Below are 14,224 nucleotides of genomic sequence, written 5' to 3'. Positions count from 1 at the left end.
TGCCGCTCGGTACCACTGTGTGTTCCTCTCTTGAGGGATCAGGAACATTTGGGGAAAGATCTCTGTAAATTACAAATTTTGCAACTGGGATCCTTTACACCTTCCTCGAGAAGCTTGCTTTTGCATCAAGCCAAGTTTATTGCTGTTGAAGCAAACTTTACCAATACATAATGAAAAGTTTCCTTTTGAGATCAAGTGTGGGCCGTCCTTTACAACTTTTAGCCATAGGCTGTCACAAAATAACCACTAAATTTGTACTGTAAAATATTACATTAATATTCAAGAATAAGTATTAAAAGTATCAAGTTGATTTTCAATGTCTTCATGCCCAAATCCCATAGTGCTGTTTATGGAAATTTTTTGTTGTCATTCATTAAACCTTCAGTTACATCAAATTTGTATTTAAAAGTGAACTTCAGAGATTGGATCTATAAAACTATATCTAAGAGCAGAGAATGTATTTGATAAAGGGAATGATTCTAATTTTAAAAGACCCATCTGATTATATTCAATATAATTATGTTTGCTAGAGAAAAATATAAACAGAATTCATGCTAAATATAGACTCACCCCTTATATTTTATAGATAATTTTTATTAATGGTATGAAAGAAAATAGGATATTTGAGATGAAACTTGAAATTTTACATTGTTTTATTAATTCTAGAGAGAATTTGTTGCTTTTCATTTAAATTATTTTAATACAATATTTCCTTTTATTTTTAGTATGCATTGTAGCAGTTTTAATAAGAACTGATTTAATGTGTTTAGTGATTTTGTATTGAAGAATGCCATGAAATTATTTCATCATTTACCCTTGTCTAAACTAGCATAAAAAGAGTAAGGCTTTCAGATATCTTTACAAAGGTATTGCCACAGATATATCAGTGTCAAGAGCTGAAGGGCTCAGTATAAACTTGATCCTGGATATGTCTTTGCCTTAGACTGTTCAAAAAAAAAAATCCTTATTTGACTGTATTATATCCTTGAAATTTTCAAAGAGAGTAGATCTTAAATGTTCTCACCATTAATGTTAAATAGGATAACTATATTAGGTAGTGGATACTTTAAGTGGTTTTACTACAGTAATCATTTTCCAGTGTGTATTTATACCAAAGTATCATGTTGTAACCTTAAACATATGCAATTTTTATTAATAAATAAAGTCCTCATTGAAAGATAAAACCAAGCAGCTTAAATTGAAAATTTTGCTTCTTTTACCTGGTTGCTGCTTATCTAGAGCTTCTGCTTCTTCAGAATACCTTTCTCAGCAGAAAGTGAGATGTCTTCTCCTCATCTTTCTTTGAGCAGAGTCTTGTACTTTTCAGGATTGTGTGAAACTGGGGACCTGGCATCTCACTGTCTTGTCTGACAACAGCATCTGAGCTGCTTTCCTTCTGGGTGATGTGGAAATTGCAACTGTGCCTGCATACTGCAGTCAGAGGTCTTCACTGTCATTTATCATCATCTTTGTTATTCTGTTGCATCTTTAACCATTTAGGAGACGGATACTCAGATTTCCCCACAAATTGGCTAAATGTTTTTCTTTCCAGATCATAAAATTTTGCAAAATTTTACCTGAACCGTGTTGTGAAACCTTAAGTTAGGTGTGAGGTGATGGTTTGGTGAAAGCTCACTCTTGGCTGCACAGGTGAGCCATTGTCTACCTGTGTTTCTTCCTCTCCCCACCACACTTTGGAATCTTGCCTTTGGGAAATGTGATCTGACCTGGCACATTGGCTTATGTGAATGTAAATATCTCCCAAGAGGTTCATTTATTGCCTTGATTTTACCTAAATGTTGGCCCTATATGAAGTCAAAAATTATGGGGATTATAACATAGACATAACTTGAAATTCCAGAAACCTGGAAAAGACAAATTTCCTCATACACAGCCTTGCATCTAGAGTCCTGCTGGGGTCCAGAAACAAGACACTTCTTTTCAGGTTACAGGTGAGCTAATTCTTTAGGGCACAGCTGGTGCTGCAGAGCAGCCCTGAAAGGCCCCTCTGAACTGTGGTTCATGCTCAGGCCCCACCTCCTGATCCCTGGTCCTGGGGAGGAACTAGATTGGGCATTAGAAAGGGAATGGCTGCTAAGCCCGTAGCCATAGTTTGTTCTGACCATGGATTCCAGGCTGGGGCAGGTCTCCAGGAGGTCTCTAAGGCTGCACATATTCCACTCCTAAAATGGCCCATTCAGCATTTCGTGCTCTTTGCAGCTGAATTTTGAATGATTGTGAAGGAGGTATCGTATATAAAAATGACTTGCCATTTATTGATTAATACATTTTCACAGCTTTGGTAAAATTACCTTTGGCTTTTAATCATTGTTTTTTGTTGTTGTTGTGGTGGTGGTGGTGGTAAAATACACCCAGTGTAAAGTTGACCATTTTCACTCCTTTTAAGTACAGCATTTACTGACATTAGGTACACTCACATTGTTGTGTAGCCATCACAAATTATTCATCTCTGGAACTTTTTCTTTTTCCCAAACTGAACCTCTGCATCCATTAAACACTAACTCCCCAACCCCTCTCCGTGCACCCAGCACCATTCTACTTCTGATCTCTGTGAATTTGAGTACGTTAGTACTCCATGTAAGTGGAATCATACAGTGTTCGTCATTTTGTGGAGGCTTCTGTTCTGTAGCATGATGTCTTCAAGGTTCATCCATGTTGTGGCAGGTCAGAATTTAATTCCTTTTTAAGGCTCAAGAATCTTCCATTATAGGCCTATGCAACATTCTGTGTGTTTGCTCATCTGTCAAAGGACAGTTGTTTCCACCTTTTAGCTATTGTGAACATTGCTGTTGTGAATATGAGTGTACAAATTGTCTGTTCAAGTTTGTGTTTTTAGTTTTCTTGAGTGTATCCTTAGTAGTGTAATTGCTGTATTGTATGCTCATGTCATGTTTAATTTTTGTGGAACTTCTGTATTCTCTTCCATTGTGGTTATATCAATTTACATTCTCACTTGATCATTGTTTTCTTCTTTAACTTGAAGAGTAAAGAAAAAGTTTCTTATAAAGTATGACATTTTGTTTGGATTAGTGGCTCTAATTGGTGATCTGTTGAAGCAGCTCCTGGTGTCTTTTCAGCTTCCTCAGATCTCTAGGGCATTTATCTTACTAAATAAAGGGATGGTGCAACACGGTTTGTGTATTTTCTAAAATCAGCAGACTGGCATCAAGACCACAGTTTCCTCACAGGAACAGTGTTTTGAACAATATACTTGCTCATTTCAGAATGAGGAAACTAAGCCCAAAGTGTTTAAATATTGTCACCCACCGAATGAATGATTGAATCCAAGTTTCAGAATTTCTTTCCTAAGGCAACCTCTCCAGTCTCATCTAATTTGGCTGAAAATTACTTAGTTGGCTCCTAAGTCTAAACCTACACCCTTTAACCTTCAGACAGGTCCAAGTTCACTGAAACAAGGGATTGGATTTTGCTTCTACCTCCTGCTCCTCCCTTTGCTGTCCTTGGGGTTGGGGCTGCCGCCACACTCAGGAGTTAGAGGCTGCACAAGTGTCCCTAGAGCCCTGCCGTCAGGGGTCATCCTGCTCCTGCTGACACCACTCAGGATCCCAGAACACATGCTCCATTGTGTTATGTTCTAAGATGACTTGGTGTCACCTTAGGAATCCGGATCTCTGTCTCCCTCTCTCATTTCAGGCCCTTCGCCTGAGTAGCTCAGCCATGAGGAAGACCACCACAGGCCAGGTAGTCAACATGCTGTCCAACGATGTGAACAGGTTTGACCAGGTAAGCTGCCCTGAGGGATCCTCTTCCATTTCCTGTTCTTCTCACAGGGTTCAGCTTATTGGGAAGCCAGGTGCCAGGGTTTGGTGTCAGCCAGGGTTCTGTTGAGGATGTAAGACATAGGTTCTATTTATCCAACTTTCACTTCTCTGTGTGCAAATTTGATGTAATTATATGTATTGTTTTATAAGTGAGAATTTTGTTTTTCTAATAATAAATAGGCAGCAGTGTTCTCGCCCAGCTTGGTTAGTGTCCTAAGGGGTCCTCCTGGAGCGGCCCTTCTTGGCACGTGGTGTAGGTGTTGCTGAACTGTCTTCCTCCTCTTCTAGGTGATGAAGGCCTGGTGGTCAGGGATTGTTTTTCCCCTGTACCCTGTTCAGTGCCTGCTGCATAAGGAGCCCTCAAGTGGGTGGGCCCCAAACACAACCTCCTCTCTGCTGTCGCCACACAGTCTTTTTTCCACTGACCTTAAGCATAGATCACATGACCCAGAACATTGTAGCTGTTGGTCAGATTTGTGTTGTAGTAGATACTTCTCTTTCAAGTATTCATTCATCAAACATGAAGTAAGGCCCCTACTCACTTGCAGGGGTGAATAAAGCTTAGTTTCTGCGCTAAAAAATCCACAGTCTATCAGGGAGGTATATACACAAGTGATTACTGGGGAGAGCAGTAAGTACCATAATACAGGCTTTCCTGGGATGCTGGGGAGCCCAGGGGAGATGGGGCTAAACTCTGGGATGGAGAGCATTTGGGGAAGCCCTGAGCTCATCTGTGTTGTGGTCAAAATCCACATCTTCCTTCATTGCTGCTGGTCTGATTTTCCCAGGACATCCCTGAAGTCAGCCCTGTGCTGCCCTGGAACAGTATCATCTGGGGTGGACACTTGGATTTCTGCTTTAGCAGGTTTAAAACCCAGTGAGATAATTTCTATTTAGGTTCCTGTCTGTTCCTTCAGAGCATATTGTTTCTATACTCTGTCCTTATTGGTTTCTATTCCATCCCAAAGAGAGGCTATGCTAAAGAATGCTCAAACTACAGCACAATTGCACTCATCTCACATGCTATAAAGTAATGCTCAAAATTCTACAAGCCAGGCTTCAGCAATATGTGAACCATGAACTTCCTGATATTCAAGCTGGTTTTAGAAAAGGCAGAGGAACCAGAGATCAAATTGCCAACATCTGGTGGATCACCAAAAAAGCAAGGGTAGTCCAGAAAAAAGATTTATTTTTTTTTCTTGACTATGCCAAAGCCTTTGACTGTGTGGATCACAATAAACTGTGGAAAGTTCTTCACGAAATGGAAATACCAGACCACCTGACATGCCTCTTGAGAAACCTGTATACAGGTCAAGAAGCAACAGTTAGAACTGGACATGGAACAACAGAATGGTTCCAAATAGGAAAGGGAGCATATCAAGGCTGTATATTGTCACCCCCTGTTTATTTAACTTATATTCAGAGTACATCATGAGAAATACTGGGCTGGAAGAAGCACAAGCTGGAATCAAGATTGCAGGGAGAAATATCAATAACCTCAGATATGCAGATGACACCACCCTTATGGCAGAAAGTGAAGAGGAGCTAAAAAGCCTCTTGATGAAAGTGAAAGAAGAGAGTGGAAAAGTTGGCTTAAAGCTCAACATTCAGAAAACTAAGATCATGGTATCTAGTCCCGTAACTTCATGGCAAATAGATGGGGAAACAGTGGCTGATTTTATTTTTCTGTGGTCCAAAAATCACTCCAGATGGTGACCTCAGCCATAAAATTAAAAAACACTCATTTGAAGGAAAGTTATGACCAACCTAGACAGTATATTAAAAAGCAGAGACATTACTTTGTCAACAAAGGTCCATCTAATCAAGGCTATGGTTTTTCCAGTGGTCATGTATGGATGTGAGAGTTGGACTATAAAGAAAGCTGAGCGCTGAAGAATTGATGCTTTTGAACTCTGGTGTTGGAGAAGACTCTTGAGAGTCCCTTGGACTGTAAGGAGGTCCAACCAGTCCATCCTAAAGGAGATCAGTCGTGGGTGTTCATTGGAAGGACTGATGTTGAAGCTGAAACTCCAATACTTTGGCCTCCTGATGTAAAGAGCTTACTCATTTGAAAAGACCCTGATGCTGGGAAATATTTAAGGCAGGAGGAGAAGGGGATGACAGAGGATGAGATGGTTGGAGTATCACCAACTCAATGGACATGAGTTTGGGTAAACTCTGGGAGTTAGTAATATACAGGGAGGCCTGGCATGGTGCAGTTCATGGGGTCACAAAAAGTCGAACAGGGCTGAGCGAATGAACTGAACTGAAGGAGGCTTTGTCTTTCTCTTTTAAGGTAATGATGTTCTTGCAGTATCTGTGGGTGGGGCCACTGCAGGCTCTCGCAGTGACTGCCTTGATCTGGATGGAAATAGGAATATCATGTCTTGCTGGGATGGTGGTTCTCATCATTCTTCTGCTTTTGCAAAGCTGGTTTGGGAAGTTGTTTTCATCACTCTGGTAAGAGAAACACTTCTTTTAAAAATTGATAATATGTAATGTTCATTGGAAGGTAACATCCACAGTCTGCTTGATGCTTTTGTTCAAAAACAAGACAAATGCCTTCTCTAGTCTCTTCTTTGTGTGAGTTGTAGACCCTACAGGCTTAGCCAGTGGAGGCTCCAGCCTTAAACTGAAGGCTGATCCTGAAACAGGAACAGGGAATGCATTCACTGAGTCCTCTTGGTACTGTATCTGAAAAAGTAGAGTGTCCTTCAGCAGAATTTACCCACGTCCAAGTTATTTAAATATTGTTAAATAGTAATAATCTATTAGTCCCATTTCTCACTGCATATATTTTGGTTATGCTTGTGTGGGAGCCTTTCAGGTATTTAATCATGTTTCCATTAAGTTATAAGCACCCCCAGGGCCAGGCTGATCTTCACTGTGTCTTTATGAAGCCTCACATTCAGCAAATGCTGTCACATGTGACAGAAAAGTGGCTGGTGGTGAAGAGCCTTCTAGTGCTGAGTTAGACTGGAGCAGGTCCCAGAGGGTTGGAGGTGGGTGGTTGTCAGGTGATGGAGATGTTGTGCTATTTGAAGCTCACTGAGTTCTTGTGTGTGTTGTGTGTGTGTAGTTCTGTGCTTGGTGTCTTTCTTCATTTGGAATTTCCTTTCCTTTCTTTGCTGGAGAGAGAGATACTCCCTATCCTTTGAGGCCCTGTTCCAGGGCTTCCAGGTCTCTGAAGCTCTTCTTGTTCTCCTTTCCTGGTGGAATTAACAGCCCCATCTTTTCTGCTCCCCAGAACTTCTCTCCTATTTTATTACAGCACAGACTCTGTCTTCCTGGGTGTCTTTCTGCCTCCCTACCTGATCATGACCTCTTTGAGCAAATGGTTTATATCTGACACATTTCAGGTCTCTTTTAGCCGATGCTGCACATTCTCCAAGTTACTTCTTGATATGGACTGAATGCCTGACTTCCTAGTTGAAGCCTTTTTCTCCATTTGTGCTTTGAGTAGGACCTGCCTGTGTTCTAAGTGCAAAAGGGCTGTAGAGAATGATTTTATTCCTAGCCCCACCCCCTGCCCACTCCCGCTGCTGCTGCTGAGGAAAGCCGGGCTGTGGTCACTAAGGCTCATCTCACGTCTGTCCCCTCAGGAGTAAGACCGCTGCTCTCACAGACAAGAGGATCAGGACCATGAGCGAAGTCATAACTGGCATCAGAACAATAAAAATGAATGCTTGGGAAAAGTCATTTATAGACCGTATTACCAGACTGAGAAGGTAAGTTTATAATATAGATGTCACTCCATATTTTCATGCTTTATTTCCTATTCTACTGGATACTTTAGATGTCTTACCAAAGAAGTATTTAAGTTCATCTTCACATTAAGGTGAACTTAAATACTAACTGTTCACTGCACCCCCTACATGTTGCAGGAGGGTTAAGAATAGTGGAGATATCATTTAACCTGCTCTTTCATTAGCCATCTTCTCAAAGGAAAAAATATATATGTTTTTTACTTATATAGAAATGAAATTCTAAGTAGTTGTTAATACCTCAAATCCCAGTAAGCAATGCTTTTAACATAGTATTTGAGACAATGACATTGAAACTAAAATTGTAATTTATGGTGATGGCTGATAACCCGGAAGATTACAGAGACTTGGTATACTTGTGTTGAGCTGAACTGTATGAACCACTATTGTTCTTGTTGCTGTGCTTAGTCGCTCAGTCGGATCTGACTCCTTGTGACCCCATGGACTGTAGCTCGCCAGGCTTCTCTGGCCATGGGCCTTCCCAGGCAGGAATTCTGGAGTGGGTTGCCATTTCCTCCTCCGGAGGATCTTACAGACCCAGGGATTAAACCTGTGTCTCCTGCACTGGAGGTGGATTCTTTACCACCATGAAAGCTCATGAATCACCATTATTCAATTCAAGTGGAGCTACGAAAATACTGTCCCTTTTGTTCTGCTTCATGTTTTTAGACTGTTTTTCCATCTTTCATTTAAATATCTGGTGAGCACTTCTCTGACCCCACCTTGTCACCTCTCACTTTGCACTTTGGCAGAGCCCGTCTTCCTTCTACTCTGGCCTCCAAGCCTGACTGACTCCAGCTCACTTCAGGGTCCACGTGTGTGTGACTTGCCCTGAGTCCACTGCTCCAAGTTACATATCCCAGCTCTGGGCTCCCTTGGGAGCTGTGATGACTGTCTCTGTCTATTGTCTCCCAATTTTGTGGTTGCTAATTCTCTTTGTCCACAAGTTCATGAGCCCCTGGAGGGGAAAGGACATGTCTTTCTGTGAGGAGCCTGGTACAGACTTGTGATTATGAATGTTTGTTGAATGAATGTTCAAACCCCCTTGGATTGACCAAAAATGTTTGAAATTGTGACAGAAAGCCTCCTTTTACTTGAAAGAGTGAAGTGGTGATGCAGTGTGTGGTCCTGGTGTCGGGCAGACCCCTGAGTGTACCCTATGCTAATGTCTCCATGATGTGAGGGATGGTTTATCTTAATCTGTGTCCATTCCCTAGAAAGGGGCCACTTAGGGCACTGAATTCATGTCTTGTATGCTGATGCTTCTTATAAAACCTTTGTCCTACTTTCTTTTTACAGTAAGGAAATTTCCAAGATTCTGAAAAGTTCCTACCTTAGGGGCATGAATTTGGCATCGTTTTTCACTGTGAGCAAAATCATGATTTTTGTCACCTTCATCACCAATGAGCTCCTTGACAACCGGATCACAGCCAGCCAAGTGTTTGTGGTGGTGACCCTGTTCGAGGCTCTGCGGTTCTCGAGCACCCTCTACTTCCCCATGGCCGTCGAGAAGGTGTCAGAGACTGTCGTCAGCCTCCGAAGGATAAAGGTTTGGCGACAAATCATTCTTTTTCAGTTGTAGGTGGACTTTTTGTAAAATGCCTCCTTTTGTTTGGTATCACTATGTTCCAGTTAGGTGAAATTTAACTCTCTCAGTGCCAAAGCTGGCAGTCTTCTCAGAATGTTGTAGGTACTTCCTTCTCTTATGAGGTAGAGTGCATTACAGATATCATGAGACTGGTTCTCATGTAGGGGCAGTAGTATTTATAAGTAGCAGTGGCACAGGGCTCTAGTGTAGTGATGCCTGCAGAGTGACTAACATGTCTAAAAGCAGGAGAAGCATCAGAGTGCATCTCCTGTGCTGACCCCAGGGACCAGGCAGTGACTGTGCACAGTCTCTGGGCCGGGAGGGGAGGAGCTTGCTGAGAGCTACCTGTTCCCTGCAGAGGAAGAGTGGCCTCAGATTCACTTAATTCTCTGTGTTCGAAATGAGTTCTTTCCTCCATAGATGTTTTGGTTGTTGGTGTCTGAGCCTGCCTTTTGTATCTGTCTTTTCATCCCTGTCCCCTTTTTATTTACTGCTTAATCCATTCTCTCTAGCTGCCTTCTTCTTTTCGAATTTGTAATTCCCACCACTATGTGAACTAAGAACTTCCAGATATACAAGATGGATTTAGGAAAGGCAGAGGAACCAGAGATCAAATTGCCAACATCCATTGGATCTAGAAAAAGCAAGAGAATTCCAGAAAAAAAGATCTACTTTTGCTTCATTGACTACACTAAAGCTTTTGACTGTGTGGATCACAACAAACTGTGGAAAATTATGAAAGAGATGGGAATATCAAAACACCTTACCTGCCTCCTGAGAAACCTGTATGGAGGTCAAGAAACAACTATAAGAACTGGACATGGAACAATGGACTAGTTCCAGATTGAGAAAGGAGTATGTCAAGGCTGTATATTGTTACCCTGCTTACTTAACTTATATGCAAAGTACATCATGTGAAATGCTGGGCAAAGGAGAATGAAAAAGCTGGCTTAAGACTCAACATTCAAAACACTAAGATCATGGCCTCTCGTCCCATCACTTCATGGCAATAAATGGGGAAACAGTGGAAACAGTGGCAGACTTAATTTTCTTGGGCTCCAAAATCACTGTAGATGGTGACTACAACCATGAAATTAAAAAATGCTTACTCCTTGGGAGAAAGGCTATGACAAACCTAGACAGCATATTAGAAAGTAGAGACATTGCTTTATCGACATGGGTCTATATAGTTAAAGCTATGGTTTTTCCACTCATTGTGTATGGATGTGAGAGTTGGACTATAAAGCAGGCTGAGCAAGGAAGAAATGATGCTTTGAAATTGTAGTGCTGGAGAAGACTCTTGAGAGTTCCTTGGGCTACAAAGAGTTCAAACCAGCTAATCCTAAAGGAAATCAACCATGAGCGTTCACTGGAAGGACTGGTGCTGAAGCGTCAATACTTTCTTTGGCCACCTGATGCCAAGAGCAGACTCATTGGAAAAGACCCTGAGAAAGATTGAAGGCAGCAGGAGAAGGGGACAACAGAGGATGAGATGGTTAGGTAGTGTCCCTGACTCAGTCAACATGAATATGAGCAAACTCTTGGAGACAGTGACGGATGGGGAGCCTGGAGTGCTATATAGTCCATGGGATTTCAAAGAGTCAGACACAACTTAGTGACTGAACAACAACAAATACACTATATTACATGATTATATTGATATATACCATGAGATATAATAAGAGTATATATTATTCCATACATTATTTAATATGTTCTGATGTGAACTTTATGTACAGTTAGCAAAACAGTATTTAGACTGTTCAAAGTTTGCAAATTCCAGGAAAGTGACTATTTTTGTTTGTGCTTTCTTCCTGCCGTTTAACAATCTGTTTTTTTCCTCTTTTCTGTAGAATTTTTTATCACTTGATGAAATACCACAGCTCAACACTCAGCTGCCATCAGGTGGTGAAATGATGGTGGACATGCAAGATTTCACTGCTTTTTGGGATGAGGTAACATATCTTTCTTTCCAAGATCCTGACTGCTAACAGACAAGTGTGATATAGATTTATTGGAGAATTTTTAGATTGTACCATGGTGTAAAATGTGACTTGCTCATTAACTAAAAGTATGTTACAAAATTTTTCAAAATTGGCACTAAGGTTTGTATCTAATAGAGATTAAGTATAAAATCAACCTAAAATGTCTGACATTTTGCTCTTGCTCTCATTTTCAAGAGAGCTTTCAAAGTATTAGCACATTTTGAACTTAAAGTCCATACATTTGTAATGTTAGAATTTATGGAATTGGACAGACAAAATGCGGCAGTGTGGAATGGGTTAACTAACAAACACATGACTGGTTGTTAAAGACGCTTTGGGGAATCAGCGTACATTTTGCCTTGATTATCAGATCTCTATATTATACATAGAGCGAGGCCATGATCTGGATGTTAGCTGTGGGATAGGGTGGGGGCTCCCCCATCCTGAGCTTCTGGATGTTTCCGGATACTTTGATGGCAGCTGGGGCAGGAGGAGACAGTAGGTGGGCATAATGACCACCAGTGATTGCCAGTTAAAGGACTGTACTATGTGGCAAGCTGACAGGGAGAACTGGTGATTCCAAACACTTGGTTTATTTGTTAGGTTTAGGCAAACAGAAAAAAAAAAAAAAAAAAAAAAAAAAACAAGAAAAACAGGATCTGGTCTCAAGAAGTTGTCAGCATCACACACCCATTGCAGCCCATTTACCCACTGAAATGCTCGCCCTGCCCCCTGGTTCCCTGGTCCTCTGTGCACATCCTCCTCTATCAGTGTGAATTAGTTAAGAAAACAGAACCCCAGCACTGGAGAGGGAATTCCATTCAGGGAATTAGTTATGGAGATGATAAAAGAGGGAGAAAAAAGCAGAAAGGGAAAAACAGTGGTGTATGAGGCAATCCAGGGGTTATCAAAGGCAGGAAGCTGCTGCCACCCCCAGGGCTGGAGGACCTCTGGGAGGAGGTGCCTTCACCAGAGGGTCCACGCTCCAGAGCAGAGCCCAGAGCCCAGCTGCTGTCAGAGTGGGGACCACAGAGCACGTGTCAACTCTGTAGACTCACCCTGTCTTTCATGCCTGTGACTCTGTGGTGCCACCTGCATCCTGTTCACCTGCTTCTGACTCAGCACCTGCCGTCCCTACTGACAACCAATGGTTTGTTCCCAGATACATGAAACCACATCCCTGTACCTTCTGTCCATGGAAACTCACACAGGGTACCTGACCTTCCCTGATGGTTTCTCCTGCCTTCATATAGTAGATTTGCCTCTTGTTAGGTGTTTCTCGGTGGAGAAGGCGATGGCACCCCACTCCAGTACTCTTGCCTGGAAAATCCCATGGACAGAGGAGCCTGGAGGGCTGCAGTCCATGGGGTCTCTAGGAGTCGGACACGACTGAGCGACTTCACTTTCACTTTTCACTTTCATGCACTGGAGAAGGAAATGGCAACCCACTCCAGTGTTCTTACCTGGAGAATCCCAGGGATGGGGGAGCCTGATAGGTTGCCATCTATGGGGTCGCACAGAGTCAGACACAACTGAAGTGACTTAGCAGCAGCAGCAGCAGGTGTTTCTCAGCATAATGCTCTTGAAACATTTATAGAAAACACCACTAAAATTCCATTATAAAGTCCACTCTGTGTGAATGCTACCACATTCGTTGTATGAAACTTGTTAGCAGATTTCTTTAGTTCCCAGTAAACACATAGATTTATTTTAAATCAATTCAGTATATGATACAGATTGTTTCTGCAGTTTTTAATGAACTGAAATAACAATATATACAACAGTATCTGCCTGTGCAACAAATGGCTATAAGGTAGAATAGGGATTTTAGTTGTACTACAGCCTATGTGAATAAATCAGATGAAAAATTTGAAAAGGTTTCTATATACCTTCTGGAGTAAAAAAATACAAATTGTTAATAACTCAATGATTTTAATGAAAAATTATTAATAACTCAAGATACTAAACTGCTAAAGGAAGAGGGGAAAAGGTTATGAGTTCTGCTATAAGGCTCTTCTTGTAAAATCTAATTGCATGTTATGATTCTGCTAGAGCTGTATTCAAAATTACAGAAATGAGAGCCTTCATCAGCTACATTTTCACAAAAATAGCTTCCGTGTTAACATTAATGTGTGGCAAGGTTTCCTTGGAGAAGGAAATGGCAGCCCACTCCAGGATTCTTGCCTGGAGAATCTCATGGACAGAAGAGCCTGGTGGGCTACAGCCCATAGGGTCACAGAGTCGGACACACCTGAAGTGACTTAGCAAAGCAACACAAAGGTATTCCTATCTAGGTAAATGATATTTATGCTATTGCAGCTATTTTTTTTACCACTTTGGGGGAATGAGAATTCTATATATTTTCAACTGAATCTTATCTCTTATCAGTTCAGTTCAGTTCAGTCGCTCAGTCGTGTCTGACTCTTTGCGACCCCATGAATCGCAGCACGCCAGGCCTCCCTGTCATCACCAACTCCCGGAGTTCACTCAGACTCATGTCCATCAAGTTGGTGATGCCATCCAGCCATCTTATCCTCGGTCGTCCCTTTCTCCTCCTGCCCCCAATCCCTCCCAGCATCAGTCTTTTCCAATGAGTCAACTCTTCACATGAGGTGGCCAAAGTACTGGAGTTTCAGCTTGAGCTTCCAAAGAACACCCAGGACTGATCTCTTTTAGGATGAACTGGTTGGATCTCCTTGCAGGCCAACGGACTCTCAAGAGTCTTCTCCAACACCACAGTTCAAAGGCATCAATTCTTCAGCACTCAGCTTTCTTTATAGTCCAACTCTCACATCCATGCATGACTACTGGAAAAACCATAGCCTTGACTAGACAGACCTTTGTTGGCAAAGTAAGGTCTCTGCTTTTGAATATGCTATCTAGGTTGGTCATAACTTTCCTTCCAAGGAGTAAGCGTCTTTTAATTTCATGGCTGCCATCACCATCTGCAGTGATTTTGGAGCTGCAAAAAATAAAGGCTGACACTGTTTCTACTGATTCCCCGTCTATTTCCCATGAAGTGATGGGACCAGATGCCATGATCTTCATTTTTGGAATGTTGAGCTTTAAGCCAACTTTTTTACT

At 41.7% G+C, this 14,224-nt stretch overlaps 1 protein-coding gene across 1 annotated transcript in view; it reads left to right on the top strand.

Moving 5' to 3' along the window:
- LOC120883241 (multidrug resistance-associated protein 4-like) overlaps positions 1 to 14,224 on the top strand; it is a 181,019-nt gene that overhangs the window by 10,785 nt on the left and 156,010 nt on the right. Inside the window, exons 3-7 of the mRNA XM_040267270.1 lie at positions 3,676 to 3,765; positions 6,100 to 6,263; positions 7,406 to 7,531; positions 8,867 to 9,116; positions 11,009 to 11,110. Of these exons, the coding sequence (XP_040123204.1) occupies positions 3,676 to 3,765; positions 6,100 to 6,263; positions 7,406 to 7,531; positions 8,867 to 9,116; positions 11,009 to 11,110 (732 nt within the window). The remainder of the gene's footprint in view (positions 1 to 3,675; positions 3,766 to 6,099; positions 6,264 to 7,405; positions 7,532 to 8,866; positions 9,117 to 11,008; positions 11,111 to 14,224) is intronic.

This window comes from Oryx dammah, unplaced genomic scaffold (genome assembly GCF_014754425.2).
Source record: "Oryx dammah isolate SB20612 unplaced genomic scaffold, SCBI_Odam_1.1 HiC_scaffold_24, whole genome shotgun sequence".
Taxonomy (NCBI): Eukaryota; Metazoa; Chordata; class Mammalia; order Artiodactyla; family Bovidae; genus Oryx; species Oryx dammah.
The sequence above is the reverse complement of the archived record's forward strand: the minus strand, read 5'-3'. Positions and strand labels throughout refer to the sequence as shown.